Source organism: Schistocerca gregaria, chromosome 4 (assembly GCF_023897955.1).
Source record: "Schistocerca gregaria isolate iqSchGreg1 chromosome 4, iqSchGreg1.2, whole genome shotgun sequence".
NCBI lineage: Eukaryota > Metazoa > Arthropoda > Insecta > Orthoptera > Acrididae > Schistocerca > Schistocerca gregaria.
In genome coordinates, this window is record NC_064923.1 from 535,032,154 (window position 1) to 535,054,578 (window position 22,425).

Sequence of the window (22,425 nt, forward strand, 5' to 3'; positions counted from 1 at the left end):
GCTCAACCAGTATTTGCACCACGAATCTTCCCCTTTTGGACACAAAACATGCTGTCGGGTTTCATCTGTTGACACTCTGTGAAACCATGTTGCCCTAACAGCTCGTCTCATGTTCTCCAAATCTCCTACATTTCTCCTTATTGCTAATCCCTAATACTGAGTCAAAGAATCAATTTCACTTTTTGTAAGACGACCTGGACCACCTATGTGTTTTCCGTCTGACAGTTTTTTACACTGGAGTCCTTACATAACTTTCTCAGCCGAGCTCCCATTCTTTTCTGTACATGCCGAAAACATTCAAGATTTTCTATCAGAGTGTCCCCATGTGGCCTGCCATTAACAGCAGTAGTATGTCCTTTACAGTCTCCATCCCAAAGGTAGTCTACATACCTCACACTACAACTGACCTCTGATCTTCTAAAATTGTTTAGAAGTCCTTTAGTTTTTATGTTTCCACTGGGGCCATCAAAGTTAGTTACATAAACAAGGGTGATAATAAATTTAGTTGAACAACCCTGGAAGTGTTTTGTTAGACATTCATTATCTAGTATTTTATCCATTTGCATAAATGTGGCAGTTGTAACCCCGTTTAGAGAAGTATGATCTCCCTTCTGCCAAGATCCATCAAATGATGCTACAATGTTTGTATTCTTAGACATGGCTACAGCTTCTTCTGCTGTTTGTTTTCATTGAATGTTCACTTGCACCGCATAAAGCATTATGCATTAATTTATTGTATCTATCAAACCCCAATGGTGGTGGAGGCAAATTCATCACAGCACAAAAAGTGTGGGCAGGTCCCCTTCCAATACCTCGTATTGCATTAGCAAGCTGAATATTTACTCTGTTATGTCGACTAGCAGTTACTGACGATGTCATAGTATCACTGTTCATCTTACACGAGTTACAGGCAATCACTAACCGACTTAAAAGACCCTTCATTGCTGAATGTCCTCAGAAATGTCAATACTCTCTTCACAATTGCAGTACTTACATTTCATAGCACTCCTCAAAAGGCTTGACAGCATATTTAGTTTAACAATAATGTTTCCGTCGTTATTGCTGCTCACAATACTACTACGCTCGTTCTTACTACATTCAGAAAGCAAAAGTTTATGTCTAGAGGCATTGCCTGTAAACACAGTTTCTGTGGGCTACTTTTGAAGCAACAGATGCGTATTATTCGCTTGGGTCTGGAACTGGTTGCCACGAAACTTTCGTTTGGGGCTAAAATTTCTTTACTCTAGGCATTTTCAGCACAGGAAACATGCACATAGACACAAAACAACGCACAAAAACTATAAAAACGACATGCTTAGTAAATTCCGAAATCGTATATTCTCAGATCTTTATTTACATTCGAACCATAGCCTTCTAGACATGTCTGTACCTTGGTTCTGGGAGCCAGTACCTTCTAGAATACACCTGTCTTAACTATCCGTAACAAACGACCAAGTAAAAACGAAAAAACAAAATGATATATCACGTATTCAGACGCACTTCAAACTGACAGATGGGCGTGGCCCCTGTGAAACTTCAGATTTAGAACGAACAGAAAATGGTAATGCCCATAAACTATAATTTTTTTAAAAAAATCAGCATGAAATGGTCTTTTCTACAGACTAAGAAACTTTTTTTCACATTTTTGGTCATTTTCATGGGCATGTCCCCTTGTTACCAAACAGAAAACAATCATGCCTACAGTGATTCCAGCTTCAGTTAAGTAAGATTACCAAATAAACTTTGACTATTGACTTCTCGTCATGTAACTTTATGGCTTCTAGATTTTCATTCTGATGAATACATCCATAGACGTCATCTTGAGTATTAATAACCGCTTTAACCTAGAGGAGTTGAAACATAAGTAAATGTATTAAATTGTATTTGCAATCGGTTGCCTGTATTATTTCTCCTCTGAAACATACAAACGATTGCTGAAAAGCAGTCATTTTCAAAACAGGTTGACTCTTTGTAACGCGGGCGTGCATCAGTTCCCTTGTGGAAAATGTGATAAGTCTTATACAGGTCAGACAACACGCACCGCTCTTTCAGAGGTGCGTGGAACACAGAGAAGGTACACATGCTTACTACAGACAAATAGATCAGTTGTGGTAGAACACTGTGCAGATACGGGTCATTCGATTAACTAACGTGTGTGTACCGAGCGAGGTGGCTCAGTTGTTAACACACGGGACTCGAATTCGGGAGGACAACTGTTCAATCCCGTCTCCGGCCATCCTGATTTAGGTTTTCCGTGATTTCAGTCTGCTTTCGGCTGCGGTGGGGCGAGGACGTCCGCTGCGCCCCGCCGTGCGCGACCGTGAGCGCTTGCTTGTGTTTATTTTCTCGCGGCGCGAGTTGTATTAGTTTCAAGTTCGGTGCGACTATGGCACACACATGGTGCCACGATACGATCAAAATTACCTTCCAACCAGATCACGCGCGTCCTCGAGCCTATGAAATAGAACAGTTCATACGAGACGATCTACGTTTAGATCCGGCGACTGTCGTCGGAATACATTTTTCTATAACGGCGAGCGTGGTTTATGTTAAAATGACCAGTGCAGAGGTCTGCGCGACAGTGGTGTCTAAATACTCGAACTCTCTCAGATTCAAACATTCTGACGGGCATATCGGTGCAGTGACGGTGGATCATGCAGGCATGGGCCTAAGGACTGTAAGGGTTTTTGAGCTCCTCTTCGAGGTCCCGGAGGAAGTTGTCAAGGCCGCCTTCCGACCGTACGGCAATGTTATCAACCACGTTGCAGAAAAGTGGCAAACTTTCTCGACTTATAAGGTCTACAAAGGTGTGCGCCAAATTAAAATTGAGCTCAAGAAACATGTGCCGTCCTATTTGAACATCGGTGGCTGTCGTGCAATCATCATGTACGACGGTCAGCCGCGTACCTGTTCCGGATGTGGGCAGGAAGGCCATGTTCGATCGAGCTGCTTACAACGTCGAAATACGCAGATACCAGTGGGAGACTCCGTTTCCCCGACGGGGACAACAATCCTGCCCCTCACGTACGCTCAGACGACGATGCGCACCATAGTTGAGGACAAAACGGGCGATCAGACACACCCATCGACGCCAGAAGTACTAAGGGAGAAAGAGGAAGGACCCCCGATGCCAACCCATATGTCGCCCCCTCCACAGCAACAACAGCAGCAACAGTCCCACGGACTCCAGACGCAACGTAACATCCAGAACGCGATGGACGTGGACGCGAACATTGTCCCGACCGCGGCTTTCCTAGCGGAAGGTGATACGACGCTGGATTGCCTCCCACATTCGGATACGGATGTCCACGTTCGCAAGCAACGTTCGCCTCGACAACGGAAGCGACGTCGGCGGACCCCTTCAGACGATTGCCTCCTACACACGGCCGGTCAAGACGGTGACATCTCCTCAGACGGCATGGATGCTGCGCCTGCTGAGAATCTAAGTGGTGTAGACGGTTCACTTGCCCATACCACGAGTGCCAAGTTACTTCTTGCACCACGGATTCAGCAGGTCGCGTCGATGGATGGCGCTCCGTCTACCTCTAACAAAGACGACGTACGTGCGGGAGATTTAGGTGCCGATCAGCTACACAGCATCGTGTTGCAGCCACTGTGGTCGGACGATGTTGAGGAACTTCCTAAAGAGGGCACGGGCGACAGCGGAGGGGGTGGCATTGGAGATGCCATTCCTATCGCAAAAGACGCATAATTTGTAACGAATTTGGTAGGTCCGGCATCTCTTGCGGTTAGCTTTGATTGCCATGGGGTCTACCCTAGGTGAAGGGGCTAGGCAGCACACCTTTCGCCTAGCCACAATCAATATCAACGCGATAAGGGCACCACACAAACTGACAATGCTACAACGCATGCTTGATGCGGCGGACGTCGACGTAGCCCTCTTACAGGAAGTATGTGTCGCTAGTTTCCCTGACTTCTACGGATATACCGCCCACATCTCCCACGCCTCTTCTACCGATTGTGGTGTGGCTGTTCTGCTACGGGACGGTTTGGAGGCTACGGACGTACTGTACTTACCGAGTGCAAGAGCCATGGCAGTAACTGTCAACGGTTACGACTCATCAATGTCTATGCCCCTTCAGGATCAGGGAGACGGAGAGATCGGGCCCGCTTCTTTTCGGAAGATATCACACGTCTATTTATGGGCCGCATAGACGATATGGTGATCGGAGGAGATTTTAACTGTACATTATCTCCGTCTGATCAGCAGCCACATCACGTCCCGTGTGCGGAATTGGAAATGCTAGTGCGTGACTTCCATCTGATTGACACGTGGCGCCATATCCATGGCCCAGCTCCTGGATACACCCACTATACAAGTCATTCATCAAGTCGGTTAGTCAGGATTTACGTCACAAGCACCCTTTCGACGGCGACGAGAGGAGCAGAGCTCTGGCCCACTGCATTCACCGACCACACAGCCTATATTTGCACCATTGCCCTCCCAACTGCACGTGTGTGGCGCAGTAGCCCCCCCTGGAAACTGAACGTCGCCCATCTGGACGAGCCGGCATGTAAACGTGCTATCGAAGAGTCGTGGAACGCGTCCTTACAGCGTCGTGGTCGTTACCGATCGGCCCTCAGTTGGTGGATTGAATGTGCCAAGCCTGCTCTTAGGCGCACCTTCATGGTTTACGGCCGAGAAGCGGCGGCATGGAGGAGGAGCACGGAAAACTTTTATTACACCGTCCTACGGGAATGTCTTGCTATGGAGCCCTCACCTGACCGGCAGATCATAGTCAATCGCGCGAAAGCGCAACTCATCTCCTTAGCACGCCATCATTTACAAGGCGCTGTTATACGGTCGCGTGCTCCAGACATGATACAATCAGAAAGGCCATCTATGCACCACGTGCTCCTAGAACGCAGGAGGCGCCGTAGGGCACTGGTAACCGACATGATAACGGACAACGGACGACACGTGGCAGAACAAGCAGATATAGCAGAAGCCTTCTATGGGCATTACGCTCAACTTTATTCAGCAGTGCTCCCTGATATGGCGACGGTAGACTCCGTTTCAGCACATGTCACGGTACAGTTCCACCAGACATGGTACCGACTTTACTGGGAGAAGTGACAGAAGAGGAAGTGCTCGACGCCATTGGTAAAGGTACTCCCCGTAAATCACCAGGAATCGATGGATTACCATTAGAGTTCTATCGAGCATTTAAACAACTGTTGGTACCGTGTTGGGTTGAAATTTGTCAGGAATTGATGTCCCCGGGTATACCGCTGCCTGCACCGTTCTTGGAAGGACTGATTGTCCCCATCCATAAGCCGAAGGGACGGAATCATGTCCGCGATTATCGCCCCTTAACGTTATTGAACAGCGACTTCAAGATCTTTTCGAGGCTGCTATCAGAACGTCTTCGGGACACACTATTGCAGGTCCTGTCCAGCGATCACATGTCCTTGGGGGGACCCAACAACATCAGAACTGCGTTATGTCGTTACAGAGATCTCATCTCCCTTGCACGGGTGAGACGTTTGCCGGCAGCCCTGGCGTCTATCGACTTTAGCCAGGCTTTTGACCGTGTGGGCCACACTTTCCTCACTGCCGTTCTACGGCGCATGGAATATCCCGACCCCTTTATCACAGTGTTGACACGCCTTCTGCATGGGGCTACTTCTCGAGTTCTTGTTAATGGAAGACTGACGGCACCCATGCCGATCCGCCGATCAGTACGACAGGGATGTCCATTATCAACATTGTTATTTGCATTGGCCTTAGAACCCTTGTTGTGTGGTCTCCGAGACAGGCTCACTGGGATACAGTTCGGCGGCTCCATCTATCGCTGCACCGCATATGCGGATGATTTGATGATCGTCATACGAGGAGCTGACGATATGGCCGCGACGTTGGACTGGATTGCAACCTACGGTACAGCTTCTGGTAGCCAAATCAACGTTGACAAATCTGTCGCCTTGAGCATCGGGATTGGGCTACCGCAGGAACACATTGCCCCCTTACACTTCAGTGATACTGTCCGCTGCTTGGGCTTAGATTTCATGAACGACATGCGACGCGCGACGACGCTCAATTATCGACGCCTTCTTCACCAAATTAGGGCCGGAATTGCAAATCAGCGCTTGCGATCCCTCAACATCGTTCAGCGGGCGTATTATGCCAATGTATACCTTGCGTCCCGCATACCGCATGTCGCCCAAACGCTACCCATCCCGAAACCCTTGGCTCGTAGCATTATGGCAGCGCTGGGATACTTCGTCACTGCTGGTATGTTACTGAAGATCAGATACGTATCTCTTACTCTCCCCAAGGAAAAAGGTGGTCTCGGCCTAGTCAACGTCCATGATAGGGCCATTGCCCTCTATGTTAGCTCACATTTATGTCTGCTGCGCCGTTGTCCTACGAGCCTCACGAGTCTGCTTCTGACGGCGCTACGACCTACTTCACTAAGAGCACCGGTGCCACTACAGGACATCCCAGCGCCCCTCTTTTATATAGGACGTTTCTATTTAGAACGAAGTTATTGCAGTGTAGCGCTCACGACACCACAAATGGCCACGACTCGACGTATTTATCACGACATGATGCAACGCCACCCCCTAAATGTGGTCGAACTAAAATATCCTGACGTACGGTGGCGCGTTGTGTGGAAGACTGTACACGATGCCATGCTTGATTCCGACGTTGTTTCCCAATGGTACGTAGTCGTTAATGGGAAGCTGGTGACGCAAGAACGTCTCTACAATATCCACATGGCAGAATCTCCTAATTGTGTGGGTTGTAACACTGTAGATTCTGACGAGCACCGCCTCAGCTGCGGAGAGGCGGAACCGGTTTGGCACCTAGTGTGGCAGATGCTGGCTTATGTCTTGCGAGTTAGGCCGGAGCATATATCTGCACGCACGTTATTGTTTCCGGATGAGACATTTTACCCCAAGACTCGAACCAACTCCGTCACCTGGATACGTGGACATGCAGTCCATTACCTCTCTCGTGACGGACACAAGAATTTCCTTGACTTATGGCTCTATTTGCAAGAAAGACATCATGCTATTTCCGGGCATACCAGATATCGACAATGCTTCGCAAACTACCTATGGAGCGCCTTTCACAGCCCCCCGTGCAGCTGGAATGTTCCAGGCAGTGGCAGATGAGGTCAGAACAAACTGCAAACGAGCATATATTGAACAATCTTTATCAGTGGGCGCACTCAATGGGAAGCCTAACTACGACGTGGTAGCTTTCTTTTTCATGTTATTTACGTTTAATATCTTCGATGGTGTCTACATTCTGTTTTAGTTTTCCAGGCTTGATTAACTATGGCTGTTCGCACATTGATACCTATATAAATAAATAAAAAAAAAGATTAAAAAAAGTGGGCAGGAGACCTACGTTTAGAATCCTAATAAATACACAAGAACAAACTAAGAACAAAATGAACAACAAATCAATTATAATAACGTATTATACCCTTTCCTTTCTCCTTTTATTATTTTTTTTATATTAAAAGTTCAGAGGCATATTTAATTTTTGTTTCGTTCGCAAAATCTAAAGTGGTGGCGAACGGCCGTCCTAGTTAACTGTAGGATGAAAGTGGCGGTGGCACTATCTTTGTTTTTGTTTTTAGGTTAGATAGGTGAAAAAAAAAAGGTGGCGCAGTTGTTAACACACGGGACTCGAATTCGGGAGGACAACTGTTCAATCCCGTCTCCGGCCATCCTGATTTAGGTTTTCCGTGATTTCCCTAAATCGTTTGAGGCAAATGCCGAGATGGTTCCTTTGAAAGAGCACGGCCGATTTCCTTCCCCAATCTTCCCTAACCCAAGCTTGTGCTCCGTCTCTAATGACCTCGTTGTCGACGGGAGGTTAAAAACACTAACCTAACTAACTAACGTGTAGATTTTAACACCCACCTCTTCCTTTTGGGATTCTATTTTCAAGGAAGCCATAGGAATTAGATTAACCAATAACTTCATAAACAGAAATAATGGTTTTAATTTTGATAAGGCATGTAGATTAAAAATGAACAAACTGCAAAAAGGTGAAAATTTAAGGAGATGGAACCTGGATAAACTGAAAGAACAGAGGTTATAGAGAGTTTCAGAGCGAGCATTACGGAACGATTGACAAGAACGGGGGAAAGAAATACGGTAGAAGAAGAATGGGTAGCTTTGAGAGATGAAATAGTGAAGGCAGCAGAGGATCAAGTAGGTAAAAAGACGAGAGCTAGTAGAAATCTCTGGATAACAGAAGGGATATTGAATTTAATTAATGAAAGGAGAAAATATAAAAATGCAGTAAATGAAGCAAGCAAAACAGGAATACAAACGTCTCAAAAATGAGATCGACAGGAAGTGCAAAACAGTTAAGCAGCAATGGCTAGAGGACAAATGTAAGGATGCAGGGGCATGTAACACTAGGGGTGAGAAAGATACTGCCTACAGGAAAATTACAGAGACCTACGGAAAAAAAGAGAACCACTTCTCTGAATATCAAGAGCTCAGATGGAAAACTTGTTGTAAGCAAATAAGGGAGGGCAGAAAGGTCGAATGAGTATGTAGTCTATACAAGGGCGATGTACTTGAGGGCAATATTATGGAAATGGAAAAGGAAGTATATGAATAAGAGATGGGAATACTGCGTGAAGAATTTGACAGAGCACTGAAAGACCTTAGTCGAAACAAGGCCCTGGGAGTAGACAACATTCCATTACAGCTGCTGATAGCCTTGGGAGAGCCAGCCCTGACAAAACTCTACCACCTGGTGAGCAAGATGTATGAGACTCATACTTCAAGAGGAATATATTAATTCCAATCTCAAAGAAAGCAAGTGTTGACAGGTGTGAAAATTACTGAAATATCGGTTAAATGAGTCACGGCTGCAAAATACTAACACGAATTCTGTACAGACAAATGGAAAAACTAGTATAAGCCGACCTCGGTCAGATCAGTTTGGATTCCGTAGAAATGTTGGAACTTTGAGATTTGCCGACGACATTGTAAGCCTGTCAGAGACAGCAAAGGTCCTGGAAGAGCAGTTGAACGGAATAGACAGAGTCTTGAAAGGAGGATATAAGATAAACATCACCAGAAGGAAAACTAGGATAATGGAATGTAATCGAATTAAATCAGGTGATGCTGAGCGAATTAGATTAGGAAATGAGGTACTTAAAGTAGTTGATGTGTTTCAGCTATATGAGGAGCAAAACAACTGATAATGGTTGACGCAGAGACTGGAAATGGAAAGGAAAGCGTTTCTGAAGAAGAGAAATTTGTAAACATAGAGAGTAGATTTAAGTTTCAGGATTATAGCCATGTATGGAAGTGGAACATGGACGATAAATAGTTTAGACAAGAAGACAATAGAAGCTTTTGATATGTGGTGCTATAGAAGAATGCTGAACATTATATGGGTAGATCACGTAACTAATGAGGAGCTACTGAATTGATTTGGGAGAAGAGAAATTTGTGGTACAACTTGAAGAGAAGAAGGGGTTAGTTGGGAGGACATGTGCTGAGGCATCAAGAGATCATCATTTTAGTACTCGAGGGGAGTACGGCGGGTAAAAATCGTCGAGGGAGACCAAGGCATGAATACACTAAACAGATTCAGAAGGATTTAGGTTGCAGTAGTTACTCGGAGATGAAAAAGCTTGCACAAGATAGAGTAGCACGAAGAGTGTGCATCAAACCAGACTCTGGGCTGAAGAACGTAACGACAGCAAGGCATAGAATCTGGCTCTTGGTGTAAATAAATTGTAGAGAAGCAGTCAAGCTGTTACCGCTGCCGAATATACATCGATAAGCAATCGAATGTCTGAAAGCCTTCATCACAGGTGAAGCCTGTGTTAATACAGCTCTTTACCACCGACCAGCATCTGTGACCCCCGTGCGCAGTACCGCCGCGGTGGAGTATACAAAGCTGCGCTTTGCAAATTACCTTGTCGACAGACTTTGTACTCAGTCTAAGCTTGGCCGAACGATACGCGGCTGAACTAACAGAGGCTGCATGCCCGAAATTTAGCGGATACTTCGCTGTACGTCACAGCCTACATGGAACTTACCGTAGGCTTCTGGAACCTGTCACCTGGTGGGATCTGGAACGTTGCAGCCTGTTCATCGTTGTTAGTAGTTTCGCTATGGCCTGTAACATGTACGCGAGGCTGCGCCGGACTCACCATCTCGCGGGTGTTCCGCAGCGGCACGCCTCCCTTCCACCAGGTGACGACGGGCGGCGGTCGCGTGCCCACCACCTCGCAGCTGATCTCGTACGTGTTGTCCGCCGACAGCGGCCGCCTCTGGCTCGTCAGCTGCACCCACAGCGGACGCACTGCAACAGGCAACGGGCCGCTAGTGTTAGTGCAAAATCTCAAAGCATGTACAAAACACCACAGAACAGTGGCGCCTGTGCAGTCCGCTCCTTGTAACGTGCCTATACGAGTACACTGCATGCCACAAACAGTAAAGTACCCAGAAAGGGATGACGAAACGAAATGATACTTCACGGACTGAGAGGGTGCGTAATATTATTTCAGTGATTAAAAAATTCGATTAAAATTTACAAAACACTTGACAGTGTGAACCTGAACATCATACACAGAGTTCATACAGACACGTGCCATTTTTGGACGAGCGTTGTCCTGTTGAAAATGGCACCACGCTTCTCTCACATGAGAGGTAACGCACGAGGACGCACGATGTCCGTGAAATACCTTTGTGTCGTCACAGTCCCCTTACTCACAGCAAGCTGTGATCTGCAGTCGTACACGATAACTCCCCACACCTTAAGAAATACCGCCATGCTTCTCCAAAACACTGTAAGTATATATCGTCTTTCCAGGTCGCCGTCGCACGATAGCCATCCTGGACAGAGCAGAATTGTGATTCGTCACTGAATCCGATACCATTCATCCACAGTTCTCAGTTACGATATACTTGGTGATATATAGGGCGATTCTCCATTGTGGTCACCAGGCATTGTCGACTGGATCATCCCGGGTAGTACAGACCGCTGATTCATCGCTGCACACAGTGCGACGCAATGCATCAGCGTATAATGGTTCCCGGTTACGATATGTTTGGTGCTCAATACGGCGATTCTGTTTTGTGGTAGTCAGGGCAGGATGTCTCAATCTTGACGATGAGTATGTTGATCCTTATGTTCACACGTTCGCATGCAGTTCCACCGCTGGCCATTGTCGTACCCGAATGCCCCATAGATGTAGATATTGTACGATTCGACCAGGCAGCCAAATAGAAAGCAACAGTTAGGCCCCTTTCAAAGTGTATCAATCGCTGACAACAAGGCTCCAGAAGTACATGTCGCATAGTCATGTGCGCTTCACAGTGGTCACTCATCATCTACGCTGTTGCAACTCAATATGTACTGTAACATGTCTGGTAATAACTCTAAACTTCAACAACACTAAATGGTAAAGGAATGTAAGGCGAAAGTTAAGGTACTTGTACCATCATGCGTCTTTTCCGTTACTGCCTTATTGACGTAAATACCTGTGTAACAGGTAGGCCTCTGGCGATCACAATTTCAGTTAATTACAACACAAACTGAGTAAGATACCAGAACTCAATACTAGGGCAATAAAAACAGGTAGGCCACAATTAACAAGAGTTTCAGCTAACCCAAATGGCGAATAGCTCTTTGCTTTATAAAACGGGAACAGGCAAGCCTTCAATAACAACAGCTTGAGTTAACAGGCATCCCATAAAACAGCTTCAGTTATATAAAATTATCAAACAGAAAACAGGCAGGCATTCAATGATAACAGCACGAGTTAAGTAGAACTGCCAAATGGAAAACAGGCAGGCTTTCAATGATAACAGCTTCAGTTAAATAAAATTATCAAATAGAAAACAGACATGCCTTCAATGATAAGAGCATCAGTTAAGTGAAATTACCAAATAGAAAATAGGCAGCCTTCTTTAATAACAGGTTCAGTTAAATAAGACTACCAAACAGAAAACAGGTGGGTCTTCATGAATAATTGCTTCAGTTAAGGAACCTACAGTTTGAATTTCCTCATCAGAAGCAATGCACCAGGAGGCTTATCGCAAGAAGCACAGACTACGTCAAATACTAAGGCTAAGAAAGGTTACAACAAGCGAATCAGCCTTCCCACGGCCTTTTCGTTGAGTAAAGAACGGTAAAAGAAATATTAACACAGGTACGTTAATTACGTGAAAGCAACAATAACTAGCCAAAAGGTGTACCCGCGTCACTGCCAGATACCGTCTCTACAACGACGGCAAAACGCCCAAAAGAAAACTAGGCCGCCAAACCCAATTACACGCCTCAGCAACGGTAAATTTTAGATCCAGGCACCCTCTAAACCAATATAATTAACAGAACAAAGACGTCTGCAATGCCCGAAGGTATCTCGAAATTAGTACCTTGCCGTATTACGAGAGAAAGGTACTTATGTGTTATTCGAATACGTTTGACAGGAGGCCCGGCTAACACCCAACCATCTAGTTACTGCGTGACGTCGGGGAGACAGGGTGGGGGTCCAGCCACAGCACGTTATCAGTCCGACCCAGGAAACACCAGCTCACACAGTTTAATACATCTTGTTAACAAACAACCAACGGCAGTATCGATCCATGAAAAACAAACGACAGCCACAAATCAAGAAACCAACTGTTGGTGAAATAGGTTAGCCAAGAAATCTAAATGATACTAATAGACCTATAGGTATTAATAAGAAAATAACAATTAAGAGCTCAAGATCCAAAACTTAACTGATATTCAAAAATCGAAGTTTGCGGGTTCAAAGGTGGCCCAGAATTCAGCACACCGAGACTGGCTTCAGCTCTCTATCGGTGTCACGTCCCACAGCTGACTGGCCGGGCTACGCACGAAGACTGCACTCGAAGTCAGCCACGGATTCAAATCGGACCACAAATATGCCCAGCAACCAGTCGCTTGACCCATTTCCCGAGACGTTTGCGCAAGTGCTCGCCTTACACGCCGGGCCCACTTCTCACACTGTCCTCCTTGCTCCGTTACGCTCCCCTACTCGACCCCTCACCCCCCCCCCCCCTCCCCACTACACACTGTATCACCATCAACAACTTCCAGCAAAGATCTTAGTGACCTCAAACCAGAGGAACATGAAAGGACATACTGAGCCAGTGGCGCCACGAATTCGAAAGACGACGCCAGCAACACCGCCAAGACTCACTAAACACAACCACGGTTACCACAAAGCTCGCAAAATATATCACTATTTACTCATTCCTTATTCTCACAATGGAATCACAAGAGCCGCTTACGTAAGGCGCAGAATAAAGCAATTAAATACAACTCGCTTCCATTTTTGATAAAGGGAAGCCACCTGGCGCCTTACACTGATGGACAACATAAGAGTAGTACATAATACCCAGACTTACATTTTCTCCAAACGAAATTGATTACTGCTCAACTGAATACGTATGATATCTTGTCGGTGGAGTTAGGATTCTCCCTTTATAGAGACCCGTTTGAAAATATCTACCAAATGAAGTTTACATATACTGAAAGCCAAACCCTTATGACCACTGCCCACGACGACGTTGAATGACGCCTGGTGGCGTTGTTGGAACATGATGGAATAACAAAAGTTTGTAAGCGGAGCAGACACGGATGTGGAATCACCCTAGCAAAAAAATGAGCTGCAAACGGGGAAATCCATTGAGATAAGGGTCTTCGACAAAGGGCAGATTATTATTAAGCTGAACATGTGGACTAGTGTTTCGAAGACACCGAAGCTCGTCTAATGCTACGGTCTTCAGCATCTACTGAAAGAGATACAAGGACACTGAAACTACCATTAGGCCCTAAATAGATGGATGTCCACAACTCTTCACAGAACGTGGCAACGAAGGGTTTTCTGCTCTACAAAGTACGACAGATGGTTACCTGTAGCATCTCTACTGAAATGCCACAATGCTGGTGCACACACGAGTGTTTCAGAGTGCACCGTTCATAGACCATCGTTGAACACGGAGCTCCGCAGCAGACCATCCCCACGTGTTCACATCTTGATCTAACGACATCGTCAATTAGGATTCCAATTGGTACGAGACCTTCGGCATCTCACCGTCGATCGGGTGAATCACATTTTTGCTACACTAGTTCGATAGTCTCCTCCACAAATGCCGTCACCCAGGTGAACGGCGGCTCGAAACTGGCACCGCGCCACGGACGCAGGATGGTGAGAGCAGTATTATGCTATGGACCTGGAAGTAATCGAAGACACGCTGACAGCTGCGAGCCACCTTCATAACTTCATGCTTGATGTCTTCCCAGACGGTGATGTCATCTTTCACCAGTATAATTGTCCGTGCTTCGGAGCAAGAACCTTGCTACAGTTTTTGAGAAACATTATAGTGAAATGACGCTTATGTCTTAGCGGCCTTCGGTTGTGTAAATGCTATGGAAACTATCTGGGTCGATATGGGGCGCCATCATCGCGAAGGCTAATCAGTGGCCCTTTGTTAATGTCTACGAATGTCTACGAACAAATCTACACACAGGTGATGTAATCTGCGTACGCAAATCAGCGGCCCGTTATTTACGCGAATTGCATGACCTGCGCTTAGATGTCTAATACCACGTACCCCACAAACCTACCAACAAACTGCCGAACCGGTGATACCGAGAATCAGTGATCTATTTACACTCCTGGAAATTGAAATACGAACACCGTGAATTCATTGTCCCAGGAAGGGGAAACTTTATTGACACATTCCTGGGGTCAGATACATCACATGATCACACTGACAGAACCACAGGCACATAGACACAGGCGACAGAGCATGCACAATGTCGGCACTAGTACAGTGTATATCCACCTTTCGCAGCAATGCAGGCTGCTATTCTCCCATGGAGACGATCGTAGAGATGCTGGATGTAGTCCTGTGGAACGGCTTGCCACGCCATTTCCACCTGGCGCCTCAGTTGGACCAGCGTTCGTGCTGGACGTGCAGACCGCGTGAGACGACGCTTTATCCAGTCCCAAACACGCTCAATGGGGGACTGATCCGGAGATCTTGCTGGCCAGGGTAGTTGACTTACACCTTCTAGAGCACGTTGGGTGGCACGGGATACATGCGGACGTGCATTGTCCTGTTGGAACAGCAAGTTCCCTTGCCGGTCTAGGAATGGTAGAACGAAGGGTTCGATGACAGTTTGGATGTACCGTGCACTATTCAGTGTCCCCTCGACGATCACCAGAGGTGTACGGCCAGTGTAGGAGATCGCTCCCTACACCATGATGCCGGGTGTTGGCCCTGTGTGCCTCGGTCGTATGCAGTCCTGATTGTGGCGCTCACCTGCACGGCGCCAAACACGCATACGACCATCATTGGCACCAAGGCAGAAGCGACTCTCATCGCTGAAGACGACACGTCTCCATTCGTCCCTCCATTCACGCCTGTCGCGACACCGCTGGAGGCGGGCTGCACGATGTTGGGGCGTGAACGGAAGACGGCCTAACGGTGTGCTTGACCGTAGCCCAGCTTCACGGAGACGGTTGCGAATGGTCATCGCCGATACCCCAGGAGCAACAGTGTCCCTAATTTGCTGGGAAGTGGCGGTGCGGTCCCCTACGGCACTGCGTAGGATCCTACGGTCTTGGCGTGCATCCGTGCGTCGCTGCGGTCCGGTGCCAGGTCGACGGGCACGTGCACCTTCCGCCGACCACTGGCGACAACATCGATGTACTGTGGAGACCTCACGCCCCACGTGTTGAGCAATTCGGCGGTACGTCCACCCGGCCTCCCGCATGCCCACTATACGCCCTCGCTCAAAGTCCGTCAACTGCACATATGGTTCACGTCCACGCTGTCGCGGCATGCTACCAGTGTTAAAGACTGCGATGGAGTTCCGTATGCCACGGCAAACTGGCTGACACTGACGGCGGCGGTGCACAAATGCTGCGCAGCTAGCGCCATTCGACGGCCAACACCGCGGTTCCTGGTGTGTCCGCTGTGCCGTGCGTTTGATCATTGCTTGTACAGCCCTCTCGCAGTGTCTGGAGCAAGTATGGTGGGTCTGATACACCGGTGTCAATGTGTTCTTTTTTTCCATTTCCAGGAGTGTAGTTGCAAAGACAAACAAACAAGCTATTAAGAAGGTAGTTATAATGTTTTGGCTTATCAGTGAATATTCTGTAAATAATGGTGCAGTAGAAAGAAACAAAATGGATATCTCAACCGGAAACATATCCAAACAATGCGAACGGGAACGTGTGAAGCAGTCAGGGCCAACAACATGATCTTTTTCAGTTGACGCACAGAAAGTTCAACTGTATCCTATGTCAGTGGGGATAACTGCATCTGATACTATTCAATGTCACACAATGTCACACCAACATTCATTTCCGTAGATGAAGCTTTGCTAGTTTTCAGTACGATTTTGGAATAAATAAAGATTTTTACAAATTAATAAAGTTTTTTACAAATTTGAACAACTTGATGAATTCAGAAAGAGATTTGTATGAGAGGGTTTCTTCGAATGGGGTCACTTGACTCTTTTGTGTTAACCTCGTAATTTGGTGTTTACGCTGTGTAGCGGTGTGTCGTGATATTACACAGAACGAATCGTGATCTTGTGGTTTCGGAAACGTACACTGAAATTTAGTTTCATTTACGAATATACTCCACCAAAGGCTTACGGGATGAGGCAGAAATCGAACCTGGCGTTTTAGGGGGAATACTGTCATCCGTAGTCAGCAGCGTGGTCTTCGTCAAGTTCATTAATGGAGCGACATGTGAGGAACTACTACTCCGACACTGACAAGGACGTCATTTGTGTCGTTCGGAAGGGAATATTTGGAGCCGTTATAATTAAACACGCCGGCATAGGACTAAGAATGATCCGAATCTTTGCGCTTCCATTCGAAGTTCCAGAACAATTGGTGACGGAAGCATTGCGTCCTTACGGAACGGTTCTATCCCTTGTGCCTGCTAAATTGGCGAGTTTCCGAACGTATCCTATCCTCAATGGCGTCAGACAAATACGGGTCGAACTATGAAAGTACGTGCCGTCGTACCTGTACATCGCTGGTTGTAGAGCAATTGTCATCTATGACGAACAACCACGGACGTGCTCTGGCTGTGGGACACGTACGTCTGAGTGTACGCAGTGTAGGTTATTACAATCGCCACGAGATAGTCCACCACTCACGCCGCATCCGACGACACTCCCAGTGACATATATCGCAGCATTACTCGGTGACGTAAGACGCGTGAAAGAAAAGTACCGGAAAGTATAGACAGAAGCAGGTTGTGGCGAACCATGGAAGGATGACGTAAGGCTGGACCGCTTACAGCAGTTAGAGGACGCCTTTTCTTCAGTGCTGCTCGCGGCTCCTTCGTATACGGCACTTACGGACGTTTATAAATCGACGTCGCACTATTCTGAAGTCCCGCACGACCATCAAGAGGCCATGCGGATCTCTGACCCCGACGTAAGCGGTCACCAAAACGCCGGAAGAAGCGCCGCCTCACGTTGGAGAACGACCAACCAGATCTAGCAGGCAAGGTTGAGGCTTTTCCGAGTACAGAGTAGACCTTGGACAGAGAAGACCTGCCCAGCATGGATGCAGGGGTGGCCAGCGGGACGGCGGGACGACCTTCCCGTGACGACGCTTCAAGGACAGAGGTGTCTTATCGACGGCAACAGGATACCGGGGAGGCTATGGCCAGTACAACGCACCACAACGTTGGGACGCAGGGGGACTGGTCACAAGACCCACCCCAGTGGGGAGAAGATGATTCTGGAGAACTGCACCCATACACCCTCCCAGAGTAAGACCGGAAGAGTGCACGAAGTAACGGCAGTCCACGTGCGGGAGCGACTGGGGGCGGTAGAAAGAAAGCGATCTGTACAGGTAAGTACTACTCATTATACGTTTTACGTGGGTTTTAAGTATGGATTTTATTACCACATATTGTATGTCAGTTTATTTTTTATTTTCAGGCGACCATTTTTCCATATGGAATAACTTTAACTAACGACTATGTATACTACATTTTAACTACTGTATTTACAATAGTTACTCAAAGCACCCTATCATTAGCACCTCCTACTGGCCTCAGTTATACAGGACGCAGCCAGGCCATCACCAGCACTTATTATCTGTCTGGTTTTTTTTCTCTTACGTTTTCTACTCCTGTTGCAGATTTAGCTTCAGTTAACTGAGTTCAGTTTGGCCTACCGTTGTTTTCATTTTTGTAACGTTCGAGTATCTGAAGATGGCGATGGTCGAAACAGGTAATTTATTTATCGAACAACTTATGAAGGAGTTTTACAAAATAAGTTGCCATAATATGATCGCGAACTCAGTTACAAACTCCGTGTCTTCAATTGATACATTAGGTCAGTATTAAAGAAGTCTACTTCGGAAGTTGCAATATTGTCTTGCAAATTGGTTTCGTCATTCTGGGGATACATCCCAAATACAGAAGACTTTTTGGAAATCAATAGTCTTTCGACTAGTTAGATGTCCACGCTTCTTTTCCACACAGTGCAGTGCTCAAGACGTAGTGTCTCCGGAATTTCTTCAGTCAGTCACACAGCTGATTCAGATGGAACTTCGCCTATCTTTTGCGTTGTTAGCACTGTGATAGGTAAGAAAAGTACGTCTGTCAGGAGGAAACTACAAACTACACACCTACCTTTAGGGGATGTAGGACAGTGCGCTGTCGACGCGCTATAATATCTGACAAACTAATCTAAGTAGTATACGTATATACATATGGTGTCTGCTCTTTCGAACATGTCCGAAAGAACAGACACCGTATCCATATAAGTTCATAGTTCTGGCAATACTGGCCAAGACATTTCTCTTCTGTGCGGATGCACACATATTATCCGCACTCTTACGGGACTTGATAAGAATGTCTTCCACGGGTAATGAGTGTGTTGGGTATGGACACTACGAATGTAGTGTGTGGACATACATGGTGAGAATGTTGGTCTCACGGGAGGCGCGTGCGAGATAGTCCTTGCAGTCGCACTGTCCTCTGTGCCCTCGGTGGCTCAGATGGATAGAGCGTCTGCCATGTAAGCAGGAGATCCCGGGTTCGAGTCCCGGTCAGGACACACATTTTCACATGTCCCCGTTGATATATATCATCGACAATAAGCAGCAGAAGGAATTAATAATTAATATGTAATTCTAATCTAAGCAGTGGTTAGAACACTGGGCTCGAATTCGGGAGGACGGCGGTTCAATCCCGAATCCGGTTCAAAAATGGCTCTGAGCATTATGGGACTTTACCTCTGAGGTCATCAGTCCCCTATAACTTAGAACTACTTAAACCTAAGGACATCACACACATGCACGCCCGAGGCAGGATTCGAACCTGCGCCGTAGCGGTCGCGCTGTTCCATCCCGGCCGGCCCAGCGTCCGGCCATACTGATTTAGGTTTCCCGTGACTTGCCTAAATCACTTCAGGCAAATGCCGGGATGGTTCCTTTGAAAGGGCATGGCCGACGTCCTTCCCAAATCCGATGACACCGATGACCTCACCGTTTGGTTTTTTCCATCACATCAACCCAATTAATCTAAGGCCTCTGCTTCTCGTAAGCTTCTCGCCTGTATCTTTCAGATTCTGCAGGGACCCTGCTGTGGGATTAGCATGTCCAAGACATTAGATCTGGTGTCGTGTATGGCTTTTCCACAGAGCCTGTGTAATTACTGGGGCGAAATTTTTCCCTCTCAGCCGTGGCTTTGAGTCGGTAGGGAATGAGGGGCGGGAGGGGGGGGGATGCCCTGGTATCACGCTTGTTAGTATACTGCCGGGGAAAGGCAGGTTCACGCATTCGAAACATGTTCCATCACACAGCTTAAACTATAGGGAATTATACTTGTTCCGAATGTTGACAAACTGTGTACAGTAATCCATGTGCGTATAAACGCACTAACTCATTCGGGAAATAATTCACTTCGCCGACATTTGTGAGGCAGTTCTGTTCCACAATGCAGCTGGGGAATATAAAGCAAAGGTTTTGTATACTGTAAGCAAGATGTGATATTTGCTTTCTGACGATAACAGTCTAAAATGACGCAATGTGGCAGAATGTTTCTTTCTTATTATTCGAAGGACAAAAAAATGAAATCTAATATCGTGTGGCTAGCGCCTGCCGTCGGGCAGACCGATCGCCAGGTGCAAGTCTTTTTAGTTCACGCCAATTTGACCACTTGCGCGTCGATGGGGATGAGCTGATGATGAGGACAGGGCAATAGCCAGTCCTTGAGCGGAGAAAAAATCCGACCCAGCCGGGAATTGAATCCGGGCCCTTGGGCATGACAGTCTCACGCTGACTACTCAGCTTTCTGACGGACCGGAGGATAAAAATAAGAGAAGCCCTTGCCGGTGGGCAGTGACAGGGAACGCCTCTCCGTGTTTCTGCGAACGGCAAATTAAACTGCGGCGACGAGAACGCGTATGGTATAAAGCTGCCGTAAAGAATCGATATAAAACGGTAATGTACATAACCATTTCCAAGAATTGTTTCTAACTCGGTCGGATCGATCCGGTATCGGAGAGCTGCTTACAGATTTAAGGGGAAAGAAGAGAGGTGGGCGTAAAAACAGATAGCCCGCCCCCCTCCCCCCACGCACCCTCCATCAGCTGCCTCCAAGCCGCGCTCTGTCCCTAACGATCTCATTTTTCATTCTCCGCGCATCTATAGCCGCTCTATGAGAGGGTGGATGGATTCCGATTTACGCCGCCATTTAGTCATTCATAGCGGGCCGATCTTGTCAGTATTCGCAACGCGAGGGAAGAGACCGGCGATGGAAGAGCGTGGAGGGTCTCGTCACACAGTTGAAAGAGCGAGATTACTCACAGCACTCAAAAGCCAGCGCGCTGCTCCCACTAAAAGCAACTAGTGCGCGCCGGAGGGAATTTGTGCGCATCACTGGAGATGTCGAATACTTCGGGCTGCTGAGTGCTTCTTTCCTAGTGCAACTATTGACATTAGAGCTCTACTATGCCCTCCCCCCTTTTATTACTCATATTTTATTTATTTATCTGTGACTAGTTTTTGTTTCATTCATTGTTAAACATCTCATGTTAAATAGTGTGCTTGCTTACAAATATGCATCACTTGTCTGACGTAATCGAGAATTTTTACTTTTTCATGTGCTGTGCGAACATTACCAACAGCTGCGAAAAGAAGTAGTTTATTTTACCAGCAGCTAAGATTTGGTGCTCAAATTTGTGGGCTTATCCAACTCACGACCAGATTATCACCATTCACATAACCTACACCTGCGCCTGCGCTACAGAACAGTCTCCTACTTCAACATGCGTTCCGTAAAATTACAGAGGTGTCAAATAAATACACTAACGTCAGTTTCCTGATATCTATCTGCGCGCTTATGAAGTCACTCCGGAACACCAGTAGGTCACGCATCAAGGCTTTCGTCCGGTCTTGGTTGATTCAACTGAACCAAGAAGTGACTTTTACAGCGATATGTTCCCACTGTACGAATTCAATTACTTTCGACTTTAGGCTGGTGACAATCTTTTTTTTACATTTAGATATATAATTCACAAGTTCGTAAAACCTATGTATGCCTTAATATTTTGCTTTAAGTGAAAACATGCAATGCTCCAGCTGTATTGCATTATCCGTCAGATTTTGTTAATTCATGTTCATGTGTATGCTTCGAACAGATAAAATGTCGTTTTACAAACCAGCCTCGGTCCTCAAAAAACAGTTCAATAGAGTCATGTTGGAACTCTCCTTTCGAGAAAACTTCCTTGGTGTTCGTGGTTTCCAATTCTTCCCTCTGCATTCACAGGAGATGCTTCTACCTTGATCAGGTGTGCTTTATTTTCAAGAATTACTCTCATATGCGATTTCATGGGCAGTGGAGGGTCAGGACGCGGAACAGATGAAACACCAGAGCGTGATGTGTTACTTGCTTTGAAACCTGATGTGGATATTAGTAGTTTCGGGTGTAAATGTAGATGATGGAACATGATTTACAGTATCTCGCTTTTCGTTTTACAGAAAAAAATTAAACTTATCGAATAGATATATGTGTCGGTCCTAGCATAGACCTCTAGCTTCAGTAATCAGACACTTCCCTGAAGCCAGGCTGTACGTTACTAACACTACTGAAATACTTTGCCTTCATTTAATTCGATGAATATTTTTGGTACACTGTAAAAAAAGTATAGGCTTTTTACTTTAAATTAGAGTGGATCAAATTAAATAAGTTTTCCACTCCTGTCTGCAGCTTATTTCGCTAATCGAAAATTGGAATAATAACCATTCCAGATATAAAATCTCGAATCAAAACACCTTCTAGACAGTTGAAGCTCTTTTGATTCGACATTTTATACCGAACAACCGAGGTCCAGCACCATCTGTACAAAGATGCACTTATAGAGTGTTCCATTTGTCGTGGGTTCAG

The 22,425-nt window shown here is 46.4% G+C and overlaps 1 protein-coding gene and 1 non-coding gene across 4 annotated transcripts in view; one reads left to right on the forward strand and one right to left on the reverse strand.

Moving 5' to 3' along the window:
- Positions 1-22,425, reverse strand: part of LOC126266744 (nephrin-like) — a 644,568-nt gene that overhangs the window by 75,205 nt on the left and 546,938 nt on the right. For all 3 annotated transcript variants that reach the window (XR_007548914.1, XM_049971245.1, XM_049971246.1), the window contains exon 6: positions 10,167-10,318. Coding sequence is in view for 2 of the 3 variants with exons in the window: in XM_049971245.1 (XP_049827202.1) it covers positions 10,167-10,318 (152 nt within the window). In the remaining variant the exon portion in view is untranslated. The remainder of the gene's footprint in view (positions 1-10,166; positions 10,319-22,425) is intronic.
- Positions 19,019-19,093, forward strand: Trnat-ugu (transfer RNA threonine (anticodon UGU)). Its single transcript has one exon. It is a non-coding gene; the product is annotated as a tRNA-Thr (tRNA).